Raw genomic sequence first — 20,640 nt, forward strand, 5'->3', positions numbered from 1 at the left:
TGTTTCCCATTAGATACGATGCTCACGCAAGTCCAATTTCCATGTATTTTGACATTTCAGCAACCCCTCTCTCTCAATTGGATGTGCTACGCAAATCACCGAGTGAAATCCATCAAAAAGATCAACGAAGAAAAATTAGAATCCATCAAAAAGAAACTCTAAATATTGAAATGGCTTGTGGACTTCTTTTTTGTGCAGCTACTGAATCACTTCTTGAAATATATTAAATATAGGAGATCATATTCCTTCTCCAACTTAAAACTCCCAACATTGAAAAGGAACTCAGGAACTCAATGGCATACATTCGGGCGTTCACACAGTCAATTTCCAGACTTTCTTTTAATAGATGGTCTAACCTACAATTCAACTCAAATCAAGCTTCGCTGACGAGTTCAAAATCAAGACATATTCTTACGGTACTGAACCTTGGCCTGCCTACTAAGCATTTTGGATCGATGGGCCCGAAACGTTAATGGACATCATCAGTCCAATAATTGAATTTTCTTATTGCATGCGAAGGAAAAGTTAATGTACAACTACATGGCGAGAATATTCATTAATAGGCCCACAAGAGTCACATAATTTATTAAAGAGAGCCATTAGAGATGAAACACATGTACTTTTTGGTCGAACATTAGTGATGAAATATGAACATGACGTTTCTTCAACTTGTACTATCACTCCAAACATGCATTTAGGAACCTTCCCATAAAGAGTTGCTATCTTTCCGTTCATATCTCATATGTCATGCCAACCCTTAGAAGCCTATTCCTTGGGATGGCCATAATTTTCTCGCCTTGCCTGAAATTTTTCCTGAGAAAACTGTAGGCGTAGTTGATGACGATCTTCTTGAACACGGACGATTTCGGCTCGGCGACCACCTCGGCTTCCCCGAGGAGGTACACGGCGCCCCTCTCCATTGCTTTCTGCACGTATTGCATCTCCTCTTCGGCCACTTGAATTGGACTAAACACAGTTCGATTCGATGAATTCGTCGACATGACCCCGTGAAACGACTGGATAGAATTGGAAGAGAGATTGGATGGGTTTGGCTGCGGCAGCGACTCCTCCATTAGGATGGTTGATCCCTTGGCCTGTCCAACTTCTGCTAGCAGTGTCGAATGGGGTACACTGTTGTTGGCCGTCTCATTCTTTGGGTTGCGATCATTGTTCTCGGCCTCGAGAAAGAAGTACTCATGCCGGATGAATTCCTTCAAGTTGTCCACCAGTTGGCGCTCAAACTCGTGCGCCTCCTCGATTTTGTCCTTGTATCCATATCGCACAATGCATCTGAACATCCTGAATCCCCTTGGCTCGACCTGCCTGAACAAGAACCGCTCCTCGAGCGCGACCTTGCTGATCGGGAGGTTCTTGATCGAGACGAGGACTAGAACCGAATGGATACACGGAATGTTTTCCACAAAATGCGATAATATTGGGGGAATGCCCTGCACGAGCTCAGAGTAGAGGAGGGCAACCCCAGGGACCCGACTGATGCTTCGGTTCGCAGCGAGATCTCTGATGAACTCGATAGAGACCTTGTTCTTGAGCTCGTACATGTACCGTTGCTTGTGGACGTAGTGCCAAATGATCATGACGGTCATGAGGACGGCCGCGAACACTAGCGGCAGGAAACCGCCCTGTTTGAACTTGTAGTAGACCGACGAGAGATAGAGCAATTCGATCGAGCCGAAGATGGTGAAGAAGAGCACGATCCACCATATGCTCGTCTTCCATATCACGAGCATGATGAGAGTGAGCATGCAAGTCGTGATCACCATGACACTCACCACGGCAATTCCTACAACCAAACATTCATGAGACAAACTAGGTAATAAACGCCACCAAATTAGGTCCAAATTAATATAACCTTATTGGAAGTTTGGAATGGAAATGAAGGCACCATTTGTTATTCGGAAAATGAATAACTTGTAAAATATTTTTCTAAACTTATCGCTTGTATCAATAAACGAACGAAATATACATTTACCATTGACATAAGTATTTAGACATACATGGTCATCGAATGAAATATTTTTCATTAATTAATTATTCTAAGTGACCAAATCATTCATTTTTTACGAAACAAACAGAGTCCAAATCAAATTAATTCTTTGACAGAGCCATGCGTTTTGGACTAACCATAGGCGTTGCCAATGTTGGTTGTGGTCTTGAAGCAGGCAGTGACCAAGACGCATGCGATCATGAGCATGTAATTCACCTCCGGTATGTAAACCTGGCCCTCGTACTTGGCCGATGTGTTAACCACCTTGACCCTCGGGAAGCAGCCCAAAGTCAGCGACTGAGAGATGATGGCGAAAGCCCCCGAGATCATCGCCTGGCTCGCGATGATCGCCGCCGCGACCGCCACCACGAACATCGGCCAATACAGTGGTCCTACTCATCGATCAATAGTAGTCACGAAACATTGTCAAACACAGGCTCATTTGTACCGCGGGCAGGAGACCTTACAGTCTTTTGCGGGCTCATCCTAAGACATCGCGGATGATTTACCTTCGAAAGCTTGATTTCGGGCCAATTTTCTAAGTCTTGATGATGGCAATATTACTAATTATTTTTCTTGGCTAGACCATACGTATAATGAAATTTACATGACGTGTGGTATTTTAATTTTACATACCTGGGATTGAATCATAGAAAACGTTGGCAACATGGTCAGGTTGCTTCATGAGATAAGCTGCTTGTCCGCTATATGCAGTCAAAAGTGCAGGAAATACGAGGCAAGAGAAGCTGATCTGCATCAATTGTGTACCCAAATAATCAAACTCGGTCATGGGAACACACGTTACTAGCTATACATTTAGGGGAAAATGTCCAAAATATTAAAATTTTATTAAAAATTGCCACTTTAGCGCCATCCGGCTTCCACGTCAGCGCCAACTGGCGTCCACGTCAGCACAACTGGCCAATGTTAACTAAATGAACTGAATTGACACATGCAAAAGGTTTAGGATGCAATCAGCAAAAAAAGGGTTGATGACTGAATTAGTACAATTACAATAGGTTTGAGACTTTTTTTGGTAATTTTGCCATTCATTTAGTGCGCACAACATAAATACATCGTTTGACGATGGATCGTCTACGTAAGAAAAGGGTTAATTTGAAACTTTCAGTTATGTGGTTCATTCAAAAGACAAATAATTGACAAAACAGAATTGATTAGATATTCCTAAAGAAATCGCATCTACTCACTTGGATTGCTCGAACATTGAAATGACCCAGATCAGCAAACATGGCCTCAGTGCCTGATTCAATCCAACCATCCATATCAATAAGCTTAAAACTGTGGCCAACTTGTTTACCGAAAATAAAAAAACACGGCACGCACGCGCGTACACAAACAAACCTGTAATGCAGAGGAAGATGCCGCCGAGCGAGACCCATGCTTTCTTGCCGTTGCGGTTGAAGTAGTCGACGATGTACTTAGGGTTGAAGGCACGCAACACGCCGATGTCGTACTTGAACAGGTTGAAGAGCCCGATCCCGCTAATGAACGCAAACCAGACCAAGATGATGGGCGCGAAAGAGAACCCGACGCGGTCCGTCCCAAACCTCTGGACGCCGAAAAGGATTATCAGGATCACCACCGATATCCCCACCACAGCATCTGCATGTCCATACGTGAACAAACCTTTGGATTGTACATCGAATTTTAAGAGCACAACTGTGTTTACCTTTGCCCAGAGACTTGATCCCGCTCACCGCTGAAAGCACTGCAGCAACCCCAAAAGCAATTGAGACAATTTCTCCTTCAAAAAGGAGGACGCAGACTCTGTGCACTTTTGATCTAACACGACGTTTATGGAAAAAATAACAACAATTTTCTTTTTTATTTATTCCTATTTTTTATTTATAAATTTGAATTTCTTTTTATTCTATTTTTTTTGTCAAATTTTTATTCTATTATTGGTTTTCACTATGTTGGAGTCTCTATCATAATATTGGCAAAAGAAGTCGCTAACGTGTTATGCACTCAATGAAATCTTGGCAAAAGGACATTAGAAGTGCAGAAATTTGTGTCGGAGATCACATGTCAAAACTTTTCATCGGCTCACTTAAGTGCCAAATTAGAGAAAAAACAATCTTAAGTACAAACGGCAAGAAATTTCAATAAAAAAAATACATGACATTTATAATTAAATTTTTTAAGTAACATGGCATTTTAATCTTTTTTTAAGTGACATGTCGATTGTCTTTTTTTTTCCCCCCTTACCTTCTTCCTCTGGTCAATCGACAGACCGGCAACCGGCTAGAGGGAGGGTGGAGGGCAAGCGAGGCCAACCTCGCCTAGCGATGGTGACGGCTCGCCCTCGCCCGGCCGGCCCTGGCGAGGATGGCGAGGCCTACCTCATGACCTCGCCGACCCTCCCTCTGTTTGGTGGGTGGCCAAAGGAAGAAGGGCGAAAAAATAAAAAATAAAAAAAGCTAAGGAAATGCGTTAAACGACGCCATTTTATGCCTTAGATGCTTATGCACCTCCGACGAGCCATGTCAACTTCAGATATTAATAAAGAAAGGCCACGTCGGATTTCCGGCCAAGTAGATCTGAGTTGATACTTAGGTAATCGTTTTTCAAAAAAATTGACACTTAATTGATTCAAAAAAATGTTTTGGCACTATATAAATTTTTAAACTTCTGGTGTTGTTTTGACTAGAAATCTTTGATGCCATTTTTAGACTAATTTCCAAGTATATCAATTCAAAATTTCATTCAACTCCGAGGACATGAAAACGAAAAATCGCCAAACATCTGTTGTGCTGTGCATAAATTGTGCATAGGCAACGAAAAAGAATTTCTTCCGAAGGGCTTTAATCGACAGATAGCGAGAAAGGATGGCGATTTTAAACCTGAAATGGATGGAGTGAGAACACCGTCGCCGATGACCATGGAAGTGCCCATGATGGTGATGAGAAAGAGCATGATCTGGGCGTTCTTGCTGTTCTCGAGAATCTCCTTGATCTTCTGCGCCCGTCGCAGCTGGTTCGATGGAGGTTCGAGCTTGTAGTTCGAAACTTCTTGGTCCTCCGGCTGATGTTTCGGGATCAGGCTCACCTTCGCGTACCGGCATATCAACGAGTACAACGCGAACGTCCCTCCTGCACACGACAACGGGGGACACACTAGTTAGAATTGTGAAAACAAGTCACCGGTAGCCGCCAAAAGAGAGAGAGAGAGATATATGTGCGTACCGTCGCCATTGTCATTGGCCAAGAGGACGATGAAGACGTATTTGAGCATGGGGATGAGGACAATCGTGTAGATGATTAGCGACAGAACCCCAAGAATGTCCTGAGTGTCCTTAATCTCCTCCGTAAACGTGCTCGCGAACACGTAGAGCGGAGACGTACCTATGTCGCCATACACCACTCCTATGCTCTGGAATGCCAAACTCATCGTCCTTTGCCAATTCACCTGTAAATCAATTATTAATAAGGAAGATGATTGTATGACAAAAACATGTAAGTGATCATCTGACTTGCAGTTTCAAATCCAGAAAATAAAAATAATCGGCCGATGAAAAACATTTCCTGGCGCAAAACCGCCGAAAGGCACCTGGGAGGAGTGGGCGTGGGACATGGAGACTCGACCCGCCTCCAGGTGGAGAGAGTCGACGCGGCGTAGCCTCGCCCACGAGACCTTTCGCTCCTTCATGTACAGCTTCTCTGCCTCTCTCCTTTCCGTCGTGATCTCCAGTTCTCCTTCTTCCTCCTCCTCCATCGCCGCCACCTTCTTCTCCACCATGGATGCTCTCGCTGGACTTTTCCTCAGGTTTCTTTCTTCAACGTGAAGTGATGACTCCGCTCTTTATAGGGCCCTTGGGAGTCAAGACGTTTTAACTGAATATTCTGCTGGACAGATCGTGCCAAGTGCTTGAATAGAAAATGAGGGTGATCATTGAGGTTTGTTTATTCCGATAGTTTGACATTGTTTCGGCGTGCCGTGTTTGTTTCGCATGCTGGGTGAAAATTATCAATAAAGTCTTGAACTTATTGTAATTATGTCAATTCAGTTCTAAATCTTTTTTTATCAGTTTAGTCAAATATTTTGCATTTGTATCAATTCAGTCTTTTCCTACATGGCACAGCTAACGCTAATATGAAATTTTTTTTAATAATATTTCAACCTCTTTTTAATTTTTTTCATTTTTTTGAATTGATATTACTAACAAAGTATCCACGTTAGTGCTGGACATGCCATGTAGGACGATCAACGTCGTCAACAATTTCTAGCCAAAATTGGTCGGGATTGAATTGGCATAAATGTAAACGATTTAAAATTAAATTAGCACAATTATAATAAGTTTAAGACTTTTTTTTTAATTCTCTCGGGTTTAGTATTAGTAAGATTTTTTTTCAGAGGTGAGTAGGTTTCATTGGTCGATTCGGTAAGTGGCACGTTTTTGTCGCTTTCCTCATAAGCTAGTTGAGATAAATTTAATTTGAGGGGCTTTTTCCAGAAGTGCATTGCATTTGTCTATGTTTCAAGGCTCTATTCGGTAGAAAAGAATGCCCAGTTGAGGAAAACGGCAATTGGATCAAAGTAAAGACTGGAATTAATTAACTATCGTTGCTTGACCTGGACGCTAGGATCTTGGGCTGGCCATAACGAAAACTCTCAGTTGAAAATATTGCATTTGTCTATGTTTCAAGGCTCTATTCAGAAGAAAAGAATGCCCAGTCGAGGAAAACTGCAATTGGATCACAAGCAAAGACTGGAATTAATTAACTATCGTTGCTTGACCAACACGCTAGGATCTTGAGCTGGCCATAACGAAAACTCTCAGTTGAAAATATTCTCGTCGTCGAGATAAATGTTTAGAAATAATTCACCATTGAAAACGAAATATTTTTTATTCACAAATTATTTAAGTGATACAAGTGCACATCTTTTAAAAAATTCTTTCAAAACCATTCATTTTTCACTAAACAAAGTAAAGCCGAAATCAAATTAACTTTTCAGCGGAGCCATGCATTTTGGACTTACCATAGCGGTTGCCGATGTTGGTTGTGGTCTTGAAGCAGGAAGTGACCAAGATGCAGGCGACCATGAGCATGAAGTTCACCTCTAGTATGTAAACCGAGCCCTCGTACTTGGCGGATGTGTGAACCACCTTAACCCTCTGGAAGCAGCCAAAAGTCATTAACTGAGATATGATGGCGAACGCCCCTAAGATCATCGCCTGGTTAGCGATGTATCCGTAGCGACCGCCACCACGAACGTCGGCCACGCTAGGATCTTGAGCTAGCCCTGGTAATAGTGACAAGTCCCGAATAAAATATGGGTTTTTTTACTCAAATTTTTTGGCATTGTTTAAATGGTCAAATGACATGTTAGTCTAGCGATCGTGGGTCGTGCCACTTGCAAGATCGCCATGTCAACATTTTTAAGGCGAAAGTTGGCTAGAATAACTACAGTAAAATTTTAGGTAATGGTATAGGATTAAATTGATAAAGTTAGAAAATTTAGGATTGAATTGGAATTAATTCAATAGGTTTGGAACTAATTGGAAAATTTATCATAAATACATACACGTAGTAATGTCTTTTTATTCATTAGTGGTTTAATCAGAGAAGACATTACACTAATCGCGAAACGATGTCAAGTGAACATCACCATGTTGCAATCTAGTATTCAATGGGAAAATTGTCAAAAAGTCCTAAAATTTTTACATTTTTGTCAATTTAGTCCTAAATTTTTTGCATTTATTCAATTCAATCCTTCCAGGCAATTTTAGCCCGAAAATCGCTGATGTGGGGCGATCAATGCTGACGTGGCATGGCGGGCTCTAACGTGGCCAATTTTGATAATATTTAGATATTTGTTGGATTTTTTTATTAATTTTTTTCTTTTCACTGGTTTTATTTTTCAGCGGCCAACGAGGGTCGCTAGGCCCTTGCCAGCTATGGGGAGAGGGTTGTCTGATCCTTTCCGGTAGCGGTCAAGGGTTTGCAACATGTTACTAGTTGCTGAAAAAAAAAAACAAAGAAAAGAGAAAAAGAAAAAAAAATAAAAAATTAGTAAAATATTATTAAAAATTGACCACATTAGTGCATGTCAAGCCACATTAGCGATTTTCGATCAATTTTGGCTAGAAGAATTGAATTGGCACAAATGCAAATGATTTAGGACTGAATTGGCAAACTTACAAATTTATGATTGAATTGGCAAAATGCAAAAGGTTTAAAAATTTTGTGACAATTTTCCTAACATTCAATCCATGTTGTTTATTAGTAGCACTTATAGCTCTATTTATTTCACGAAAAATATGGCATTTTAAAAAATATTTTCCAGCAAATCATTTTATGGCATTTGATTAAAATGTAAAAATGCACTAGAAAATATTTTTCGTCGTTTGGTATGAAACATTTTATTTGATTTTCTTCCGTGCACTCACTTTAATAATTTTTTTTATTTTTATTTTATCTTTTCTTTTTAAAAAATCAAAATTTTTAATTATTTTATATTCTTTTAGTTTTCATGTTTTCTTTTTTTTTTTTCCTTTTCCCCTCTTCTATTGGTCGCCGACCATAGGCGAGTTTGAGCCTCGCCTCTCTCGAGCTCAGCGACCGGCCGAAGAAGAAGAGAATAGGGAAAAAAAAAAGGAAAATAAAAACATTTAAAAAAAACTTAAAAATATTAAAATTAATAATTTTTTAAAAATAAATAAAACTGAAAAGAAAGTAAAAAAAAACTAAAAAGAAAGAAAATGTGAAAGAGATGAGGAAGGAAAGATGAGAAGAATGTTTTCCTCTTCTCAAAAAATAAAAAATGCTAAGTCCCCACTTTTGAAGTAGTTTCTTTCATGAGTAGAAAAATGCTTTTCTTCACTAACTTATTTTTCACGAACCAAATGCCGAAAAATCTGAAAAATATTTTTCTGAAAGTTATTTTCTATGAAACAAACGGAGTCTATAATAGCATAATTTAACATGATATCACAATTAGATCTATTTATAAATTTTAAACTTTCACTACTTAAAGATGATTTGTGGAGCTGCTTATTCCAAAAATTCAAATTATCAAACTATAACATAGCATATTTTTTTTCTTTGTCAAATGGTACCACTCTTTGACCAAAAAGAAAAAATGGTACCACTCTTTCGCCCTAATATTTGGTACCCAAACTATTCGACTTTTCGTCACTATACTGGTGCCAATTTCGAATTTAGGTATTCATAATGTTGTAAGTTAGAGTTTGTTAATTTTTAAAAGTAGCAGCCTTTTTTTTATAGTGGATCTGATACTGTCCAAGGCATTGGCACACCTTGATTATACCCCCTCCCAGAGATCTTAAGGTCGTGATCCCCACGTCAGTTTGGTACATTCAGGATTTTACTCATGAAGTGCTCTCCCATGTCAGTCTAGTACATTCAAGAATTTACTCATGGAGTGCTCTCAATAGGACTTGAACATGTAACCATAAAAATGCGTCATTAGGATAATCAAAATGCCCCACAAATTTTTCATGAGATAATAATAATGGTCTTAAGTGGCTTTTCTGAACAAAAAAAAAAAAACAAATGGGATAATGATACAAATGGTCCATGAATTTTGACTTGTTATTCAATGTGGTCCCTGAACTTTTAATTTGTTCAATGTGTTCCTTCAAGTTTAGCATGATACTCAATGTGATCCGCGTACTTTTAATTCGTTCAATATGATCCCTAGACTTTTAATACTTGATCAATATAATCCTTGAACTATATCAAAATATTCAATATAGTTCTTCCATTAATTTGAAGTTGAGGATAATATTAAACATTCTCGTATTATCTAGGGACTAAATTGAACATATATCAAAAGTCCAGAAATTATATTGAATAAATTAAAAGTTTAGGGATTAATTACATATTAGGCTAAAGTTCACAAATTATATTGCACATATTAAACGTTTATGGATCATATTGCACGTAAAATCAAAGTTTAAAAAGCATTCGTGTCATTTTCCTAAAATAAGAGCCTTAAATTGCTCTCCGGGTCTCGGTAAGGCAACACAGTTTTGTCAACGCTTGAAAAAACCCTTCGGGTTTCAATTGGACAACTAGGAGAATATTCCTATTTCCACCCAAATAATTATATAATCCTCCCTGGGACAGTACGTTGGCCGATCTTGTCTGACTTCGTGAAAGGGACATCCTAAGAATAGTGTCTCCAAAAATTCTTCCTAATGCACCACTTGTGCTTCCGACGTCACTCCAATAGGCCCTGCTCTTTGTAAGATACTATGGGCATTGAGAGTTCTAATCCCCCAAAAAGAAATTGAGGGTGACGTTTATATTGCTTTAGTGAAATGGCGTGGGCAATCTTTTATTGCATGTTCAGACCATGATCCCATGGAGGTAGATTCATTATTCAAGCATTTGGTTTGAATGTGACAAATCTTGTATTTGAATCACACCGTCTCTATTTAGATTAATCTTCGAGATCGCTCTTGTCACTTTATTATGGAGTCTCCCCTAATGTAAGTTGATAGGGTATATTTTGCATGCATAGGTAAAGAATGAGGATTTTTGTTACCGTATGTAAATAAGGTTTTTGTAATCTAATTTCCTAAACCTATCACTTTATCTTTGACAGTGCTCAAGATTATTCAAAGAGCAAAAATTACTTTTGTCAAACAATTCCGCTTTGGGGAAATCGCACAAAAACCTCATTAATTTTTCAGGGTGCTGCACATTTACCCCCGGACTTTCAACCATTATATAAAAACTAACCCTCATTAATTTTTCAGGGTAGTGCACATTTACCCAGTAGTGCACATTTACCCCCGGACTTTCAACCATCATATAAAATCACCCTTGAACTTTGACTTTAATATAACCATCAATCATTCCTTTATTTTTATTTTTTCAGTTTGCTCATGCCCAATATGCGATTTTTCAATGGTAAAACTATAATATTTATGTTTTTTTTTTGTCATTTTGCTTTCCACTTATATTTCAATTGCATTATAAGCAATGTTATTCCCAAATTATTAACCTTGTTTCGTGTGTTGTAATTACGAAACGACAACCGGCCCTAGCAAACAAAGTAGTTCCATTCATCTACCAAGTGTAAATTATGGCCAATGCCAATCTCTCAGGGTTGGTTCTCTTTTCTCTCTTCTGAAAGATGGTTCGACTTAATTTCTTAGTTTTCTTAGTATTTTAACCATATCTCTTAAGTTAGTCTTGCTCCACGGTTTTTTCAATTGTAAAAATTATGCATGTAGGAAATGACAAGAGTGCCTAATTATGCCATGCAAACGACCGAGCGTGCATGGGCCAGAAGTTGATATTTGTACTTCTGCTTCCGAGTAGAAGTTGATTTTTTTTACTTCTAAAGATAAGTAAATTTTTTTACTTCTTCAAGTGGCTTTAAAACTGTTTCCCGAGAAAAAAAATGCTCTAGAAATAGAAAAATAAAATTGCGTAGCCAAACGAATTTCTGCTCCGGAAGTTACGCTACCAAACGGATCTATGCTCCATAAGTGTTGTCATGTGCGAATGGCTAATTAACGAAGGAAATAAGGAAAACAAATAACTTTCACATTTGAATAATAATATTTAATGTTCAAGATAAAAATGAAAAACTTTTAGCTATGAAGTTAACTTCTATTATTATTATTGTTTATTATTGTTATTGTTGTTGTTATTGTTGTTGTTATTGTCATCTAAAGATCACTCCATTTTTTTTCTTCTTTTTCAGTTTTATATATGTAATCGTGTTCAGCATCATGAGCTCGAACTCTACTTGAACTTGAGCGAGCTAATCAAGAGCAATCATGAAGCAGAGCTCAAATTACTCGTGAATAACTTGAATCAGTTTCATCCTAAGATAGCATCCCTCTTACTACTTACTTAGATCTTACCCTCAAATTTCGTTATCCACATTAAGTTTTTCAAATAAAAACTTGGAAAAAGAAAATCAGAGAGCTCAAAATACTCAGATATTAGTGGAGGAAGACAACTTTTATCAGGAAAGCCAAATGGCCCTTACAATGAAATTGGTTAGAGACATGCTTCGGACCATTTTTTTAACGGCATAAGAATACCTCTAGTATCAATATTTGTGTACGGTGCTCACTTTGGTACCAATATTTTTTTTTGGATCATTTAAGTGTCAAATCGGAGAAAAAAGGGATTATATTAGTGCTGACGACGAGGAATTCCGGCGACCTCACCGGAATTGGCTCGCCGGAATTGGCACTTAAATAATTATTTTTCAAAAAAAATTGCGCTTAAGTGATCCAAAAAATGATCACTTTAGTGCCAAATAGGAAAAAAAATCACTTTAGTGCCACCGACAAGAAATTAGTAGCTGCTTTTCAAAAAAATTAGCACTTAAGTGATTGAAAAAAAATATTGGCACCAAATAAACATCGTACACAAATATTGGCACTTGATGTGTCCTTTTGCCTTTTTTTAACTATGAAATTGCTAAGTATGCATGTTCATATTCCACTTTGCAGAGCGCGAGAGTCGAATCCCTCACTTATGATACTAGCGTGCCCATAATCCCTTTATCAATGGAGCCGCATCCCTATTGGCCATGCGACCATTTGACCAGGCAAAACAGTGTTTTCCCATTCCTTCAATGAATTAAAAATACTGCAACAAATCTACAGATATTGAATATGACCCTCACATGGAACCAAAAATACGAGACACAACAATTATATATTGATATACAAATGTTGCCTATTCCCCTTATAGCTTTAATCTAAAGGGTAAAATGGCTAACCAATTTATCTGCCTTTTTCTCTTACGTACTTAGTTTCTTTTTTTTTTACACAATATGATAGGTGGAGCTGAAGGATTGGATTTTACATGCAAGTGTAAATTAAATATGTAGTCAAGTATGGACTTAATTATGTAAAGACATATAATTGTAAGACGAGCATTAAAAGAGACTGACATAACACATGACAAAATCTAATTTTGAGGCCTGTTTATATAACCCCACTTAGCCAATAAACATGAAGCCCTGCTGGTAAAGGGATTGGAGGGGTAAGGATGCTAATACGATAGGCGTGGAGTTCGATTCCGGCGTTCTGCAAAGAAGTAGAGGAGAGTTAGAGATAAGATCACCACACACACACATATAATCCACTTAAGTGTTAAAAATATCAAAATCAGTAAATGATGAAATAATTTATTAGACAACTTTAATTAGTATTGACTAAGAAAACTCTAGTAAGTAAAAAATTCATGTACTATGGTAAGTAAGGGAAATAAATTAATTGATGACAATTAAAATTGTACCTATTGGAATATTAATTATTAAATCACGCCTTCATATAATAGTTTAAGCTTTTAGAACAGTTGGCAATGGACTTACAAAATCTAATATGGTATCAGAGCCAAGTTACCAAAGTCTGGACCCAACAAATACACAAGAGAGATACAAGTTATTGCACCTCCGACCCAAGGCCCGATATGTGAGGGGGAGACTATTAGTGTTGTCCCACATCGGTTATTGAATGGACTGGCGGTCAATTTATAAATGTGAGAGAAAGCCCAGACCTTTGAGCTAGCTTTAGGATGAGAGAAGTCGAAGACCATCCAACACTAGTATCAAAGCAGTAGATCCCGAGTTCAATTCCTTCCAGGCCACATTTGCATCTCCAATTAAATATTCCACGCTTAATGCAAGGCAATAAGTAAGTTCTAGTGATATCATTTGTTAAGCTTTTAGAACAGTTGGCAATGGTCTCACAAGTGGGATTACGAGTGACACGTGAAAATTGATTAATGCTAGGCAATAAGTAAGTTATAGTGATATCAGCTGTTAAGCTTTTAGAACAATTGGCAATGGTCTCACAAGTGGGATTACGAGTGACACGTGAAAATTGATTAATGGGGGGTGGACGCAAATTAACCCATATACCATGTGAGATTTTGTAAAAATACTACCAATTGTTCTAAAAGCTTAAACAGTTAAATGAATGTGTGGTTTAATAATTAATATTCTAACAATACCAAATATATCACTATAACTTTTGTTTTTATCAAACATTAGTAGAACTTACTTATTGACAATTATCCTTCTTCTATGTTTGGTATGAAGTTAATACCATCCAAATATCAATTTTCATTTATCGTCTAACAAGTTTTTATTTCCTTTTTCGGCACTTAAGTTTGTCATCATCTAAAAGTGACTACCATTCAGCACCCTTTTTTTCAAGTGTATCAGCCCGTCCTGATAAATTTGGTCATGAACCCTTTATGAGGAGAGTCAATGAAGTAAATAAATAAGTATTAATGTTAATTCCATGTTTGGGAGATTGGGAGAAATGGGGGTGATGAAAATCGAGTGGAAACTTTTGAGAAATTTTAAATTTTTGCGGGATGAAAAGAGGAGATAAATTTTTGAATGTGAGTATATTCTTCACCTAGGGGCCTTCGTGAGCATTTTCCTCCTAAATTGATCCTATATAACGCACCAACCAAATCACATATCTCCTCCGACCAAAAAAAAAAACACATATTTCCTACTTTTTAATAATTAAGTGGATAGTCATCTGATGAAAAAAAAAAGGTATTTGGAGATTCCAAGAATCTGTCAACGAATTAGAGAAAATGGTTGAACATCCATTTCACTCTCATTTAGAAATTATTGGATAGATTAGAAAAATAAATGTACGACTTTCTAGAATCTCCACATACACACTTAAAAAATAAGAATAAATTGTCTGATCCAGAACTTCGTCAATTTAGTGGGACAAGGTGGGGAAAACTATATATCCAATATGTCATAAATCTCTCGTACGGATTCAATTCAGTCACAAACTTTTCAATTTTTTCAATTTTGTCATAAACGTTCGTGCGAAATTTCAATAATGTTCTTCTAATTAGTTTTCGTAGAAAATCAGTGACGTGGTGGTTCAGTTATCTCCGGCCATCTAATATGGCACACTATCACGTTAGCGATTTGTCGAAAAAATTGGCCGGACAGACCATATTAAAAGTTAGACAAAGATTTAAGATTAAATTGATAAATTTAAAAAAAAAATGGATAGAATTGATATATGTACAGTAGGTTTAAGATCGATTGGTGATTTTCAGGGCAAAAAATGCTATGCAATGCGCGTGGATGAAATGTTCGATAGCGAGCTTGATTATTAAATTGCATTATTGCTCGATAGTCATAGCAATTATTATCGATTTATTCATTATAATTATACAAGTGGACAATTGGAATCATCAATCATGCCACCAAAGTCAAACTCCGTAGCGGTTGGACAGGAGGGTTGAACTCTTAAATTCAGGGAACACGGGTGAATCGTCACATGATGTGGTGCGTCGTCCACCGTGCAAAGTCTAATCAAAGTAATGCATCACGAATTGTCACTTTAATTAAGTAAGTCAAAGTACTAACGTGTCGTGATTCTTTTGTTTTTCTTTTTTTTAACATGTATGGCTAAATATGCTTCTCAAAGCCCGTCTAAATTAGTGTCGAACCCATTGGAAAAAAGCAAACCCGATGCTAATGCGAACAATTTTTATAATTTTCTATGACATATATTTTGTTATATCTTTTGGATTTTTTATTGTCATTTTTTTTTCCACAGTTGGCTAGGGAAGGTCAGCGGCCCTAGCCCGCCAGTGAAAAAGAAAAAAATAAAAATAAAAATAAAAATAGCAAAAAGTCAAAACGTAAAAATGAAAGTATGCGTGAATTGTTCATGTCGGCGCCACTCATGCCATATAAGACAGTCAACATCCACACGAATGATTTACGGTAAAAATTAACGAGAATGACTACATTGCTTTATCGTCAAAAGGTTTGAGATTGAATTTTTATGACCAAATTGGCATACGTATAATAAGTTCAAGACATTTTTTTATAATTATCCCTACATTCGGTAGGTCTAGTGCACGTGCATTGTCTGTTATAATTAATTGAAATGAAATATCGACATTTAAATTACATCAAAGTTATATTATGCACATTAATTCTATGTGATAACCGTCTTACCCAATAACTATCTTGATGGGAGATAGTTATCTATAAGGGGCAGATTAGTTTAAATGGGTCATTTAAGCCAAATCCCCTATGTCGGTTATAAAGGCGATTACGACAATAGTTTTTGTCATCATTTTCTCTTGTTTAAGAACAACGACCATTGGGAATAGTACGGCGATAGAGAACAGAGAACACACACCATCGGTATCGAAGGGGACAATTTGCTAGAAAGAACCCGTTTTCGCTAGACATTTAGGGCACGTATTCATGATCATCGTCTTCATCACCGGCCGGAGGTATGTTCGATTACTATCCACATTTCCGCATTTGTTCCCGATATTCAAAAGTTTCATTCGTGAATTGAGGAATCGGGATCATTAGTTTCTCTGGTTTTTAGTCTTATATTTGGTATTAGAGCATGTTAATCTCTGCCTTGATGTTTAACGTATGGCTTGCGTTGAATTATTGAATTACAGGTGATTTTCGTGGGAATTTTTGGGTAAACCGTTTTGGGGTTTTTCTGGCCAAAAAGAAAATTGCCAATTCCGGCCAAATTCTGACAAGTTAGGGCCTGGCTTCGGATTAGTAGAGTCTCCTCGTCATGGGGAACAATAGCCCTAAGGAATATGGGCATTTGGTTGTTCGTTGGAGACAAATTAAGCAACTAACTTTCGCGGTGGTTAGGGTTTGCAAAAGAGCGAATTTCGCTCGATTTCAGACAAATGCTTCACCGTTTTCGTTAGTTCTTGGATCTATATGGTCGTGCTGGCATGTCAATCGAAACCCATCAATTATTTTGGTTTATGGTGGGCTGTCGAAGGAGAATCGAAACGGTGTTTTTGGCAGTGAAAATGACAAGATTAGCGAAGGTACTCTGTACGCAAAGTTCTTCACGGGAGGAACTAGACCATTCCAATTAAAAAAATAATTAATAAATAAATAATAATGGTAGAAACTGCCGCTTGGGCAGTGCGGGCAGCCCACGTGGGATAGCCCCCGTGGCTTTTTCCCCACTCTCACCCCATTTTTCATTAAATAATAATAATAATAATAATAATAATAATAATAATATAGATCAAAGGAAACTTATTTTGGGGAAAGGGGACCTGCGACTGCATGGGGAGATGAGGGTGACAAGGGGAGGATTCTGGGTGGTTAAAATTACGGTTGTACCCCCATTTGGTTAATTTACAAAATCGCCCCTAACCTCGTTTATTATCCATTTGCCCTTGATTGCGCCAGAAATTTATGGTGTTAGCCCCATTCAGTTTATTTACAATTTTACCACTCCAGTTAATTTACGATTCAGTCCATACCCACTTAAATTTACAGTTTTGCCCTTATATGCAATATTAAATATATTTTCATGAAATTAAATGTCTAGTGATCTATATTTTTTTTTTATTAATTAGAGTCTACCCAAAGCAATTCTAATTAATTAAATTATATATTAAGAGCCTCTAGATAGCATATAATAAATGAAATTTACTTGTAATTAATTATATTAATATAATAAATTTTATCGCACATGAATTTTCCTTATATTAATATGACTAATTAGGTTGAAATATCATATTATTTTTCTTAATTTCCCCACATGGATTAGGAAAAAGGAATATAATATGATAGTTTCATTATACAGTGATTATGAATCTATTTAAATTAGAAACTTAGCCCACATGCAGTTTTTTATGCTATTTGATTCATATTTTATGGCATGTTTTGCATTGTTAAAACATGCATTAAGTGAATTTGCCGCAAATATCATGATGTAAGCATGTTTATTTTGTTTATCAAATAGTTTTACTACCTGTGAATATCTCTGATATTAATATTCCCGTGCCAAACGGTGATAACTATAAGGCTTGGAAGGAATTAATTCTCCTTCAATTGGGGTGTATAGGCATCGATTACGCTATTCGTAAAAATAAACCGGTTGCTCCTACAGAAACTAGCACTCCAGCTGAAGCTTCTCTTTATGAACAATGGGAGCAATCTAACCGCCTTAATGTAATATTCATAAGGAGCAAACTTTCTGCTAGTATTCGTGATTCGGTTGCTCAGCATAATAATGCCAAGGCTTTGCTAGCAGTTATTGATGTGTAATTTGCGTCTTGAGAGAAGGCCCATGTCGTGACCTTGATGATGAAATTTTCATCCTTAAGGCTCACTAGTGTTAGAGGTGTGCGTGAGCACATTACGAAAATGAGGGATATTGTGACTCGGCTTAAGAACCTTGAGGTTGAGATACCCGAATCCTTCCTTATATACTACATTTTGAACTCTCTTCCACAGTAGTATACACCTTTCAAAATCTCTTATAACACACATAAAGAGAAATGGTCAATTAATAAACTCATGTCCATGCGTGTTCAAGAGAAAGAAAAACTGCTTATGGAAGTGGGAGAGAGTGCTCTCTTGGCAACATAAGGAAGGCATAAGGGGCAAGGCGAGCGTAAGAGAAAGGGTGAAATACCTCCTCAAGCTAACATTAAGAAGGAATCCAAATACTTTTGCCGTAGAAAAATGGGGCATATAAAAAAGGATTACGTCGAATATAAGGCTTAGCTCGACAAGAAAAGTAATCTAATCTCTTGTATTTGCTATGAATCTAATATGGCTAATGTGAGTCATAACACTTAGTGGATTGATTCCGGATCTACAATCCACATTTCAAATTCCTTACAAGGATTTCAAAGCCACACGAAGTCGGCGGGAAATGAACAATGCATATATTCAAGAAACAAGATGCATTCACATGTAGAAGCTATTGGGACATGCAGTTTAGTCCTTAATAGTGGCTTTATTTTAAATTTGAAAAGAACCTTTTATCTATTTAGTTTATCTATAAACTTGATTTCAGTTTCAAAACTTATACCGGTTGGTTATTCCTTTAACTTTTCGGATTCGATCTTCAGTTTGTCATATAAATGTTAAATTGTTGGGAATGGTATTTTGTCTGATAGTCCTTTTTGAATTAATTTGCAAGATAATGACTTTTATAGTGCGATGCATGTTCATGGTAACGCTGGTATAAAACGATGTGTTGTGAATGAAGATTTCTCTATTTTGTGGCACCGAAGATTGGGACATATCTCCATAGATAGAATTAAAAGATTGGTAAATGATGGAGAACTCAATGCTTTAAATTTTACTTATTGGGATACTTGCGTGGACTGCATAAAGGGAAAGTAGACTAACAAGTCAAAGAAAGGTGCCAAAAGGAGTAAAAAAATAGTAAACATCATACATACAGATATTTGTTATCCATATATGGATTCATATGGTTAGAAATATTTCATCACCTTTATAGACGATCACTCACGATTCATGTATCTCTACATGCTTCATAATAACCACGAAGCATTAGATGCCTTTAAAGTGGTCAAGGCCAAAGTAGATAAACAATGCGGCAAGCAAATCAAGATCGTGATATTAGATAGAGGTGGGGAATAGTATGGTAAATACACTGAAGATGGACAAGCACATGATCCGTTTGCGAAGTTTCTTCAAAAGCATGGGATAGTTACCTAATACACTATGCTTGGTTCTACGGACCAAAATGTTGTGGCAAAAAGAAGAAACCGAACTTCGTTGGACATGGTGCGCGGTATGCTTAGCCGCTTAAAACTTTCTAAGTCCTTATGGACCGAAGCTCTTAAGACGACAGTGTACATATTACATCGAGTTTCGACCAAAGCTGTCCCAAGGATGCCTTTTGAGTTATTCAATGGTTGGAAACAGAGTTTGTGACGTACACGCGTTTGGGGATGCCCGTATGAAGTAAGAGTCTACAATCCACGGGAAAAGAAGTTAGATCCAAGGATTATAAGTGGATATTTCATTAGATATGCTGAAAAGTCTAAGGGATACAGATTTTATTGTCAATCTCACACTATTGGGTTTGTGGAATCGAGAAACGTGTAGTTTCTTGGAAATGACTTGATTAGTGGGAGCGATCTATTTTAGGATCCTATTCCCGAGAAAGATCATTTAGATGCACGACCTTCCACTTCAAGTTCCGGATTGATTGTCATTCACAACGGTCCTCCAGTTCAAATGGCTATTTAACAACCAATCATTAAAGCTCCATAACCTGCTGATATTGATTCGGTAGATCTAATTATTCAGCACTTACCGGAAACTGTTGAACAATCGGTTGAACAATACATTCCTCGGGAGAATATTGATACAACATAAGGAGACTTGCTAGAATGAAGAAGTTAGCAATTCTTAGTGACTACATTGTGTACCCGCAAGAATCTAACTATAATATTTGAGCTAAGAATGATCCTAAAACATTTTTGCAAGCAATGAATTGTGACAATTTTAATTTGTGGTACAATGCCATGAAGGAAGAGATGAGTTCTATGGCATCTAACGCAGTATGAGATTTGGTTGACTTGGCCGATGCTAAGAAGGCCATTGTGGGTCTTCAAAACTAAGAATGACTCATTGGGCAACATAGAGATATATAAGGCTAGACTCGCTGTCAAAAGATTCCCTCAAAAAGAATGAATTGATTACACAAAGACTTTTTCTTCTTTGTGTAAGAAAGATTCTCTTCGTATTGTTTTGGCATTGGTTGCCCATTTTGACATGGAATTGCATCAAATGCATGTAAAAACGACATTTCTCAATGGAGAACTAGAGGAAGATGTTTATATGAA

General features: G+C 37.3%; 1 protein-coding gene across 1 annotated transcript; it reads right to left on the reverse strand.

Moving 5' to 3' along the window:
- Positions 1–722: 722 nt before the first annotated feature.
- LOC115740048 (potassium transporter 5-like) lies at positions 723–5,786 on the reverse strand. The gene is made up of 9 exons (XM_030673412.2): positions 5,576–5,786; positions 5,212–5,434; positions 4,870–5,118; positions 3,696–3,734; positions 3,368–3,628; positions 3,214–3,266; positions 2,642–2,756; positions 2,143–2,397; positions 723–1,801 (listed from the first exon to the last, which is right to left on the reverse strand). Exons 1-9 carry the CDS (start codon positions 5,762–5,764, stop codon positions 732–734), a joined length of 2,454 nt encoding a protein of 817 aa, XP_030529272.1. The 5' UTR covers positions 5,765–5,786; the 3' UTR covers positions 723–731.
- Between the last annotated feature and the right edge of the window lie 14,854 nt (positions 5,787–20,640).

The sequence above is a fragment of the Rhodamnia argentea genome, chromosome 5, assembly GCF_020921035.1.
Source record: "Rhodamnia argentea isolate NSW1041297 chromosome 5, ASM2092103v1, whole genome shotgun sequence".
Classification (NCBI taxonomy): domain Eukaryota; kingdom Viridiplantae; phylum Streptophyta; class Magnoliopsida; order Myrtales; family Myrtaceae; genus Rhodamnia; species Rhodamnia argentea.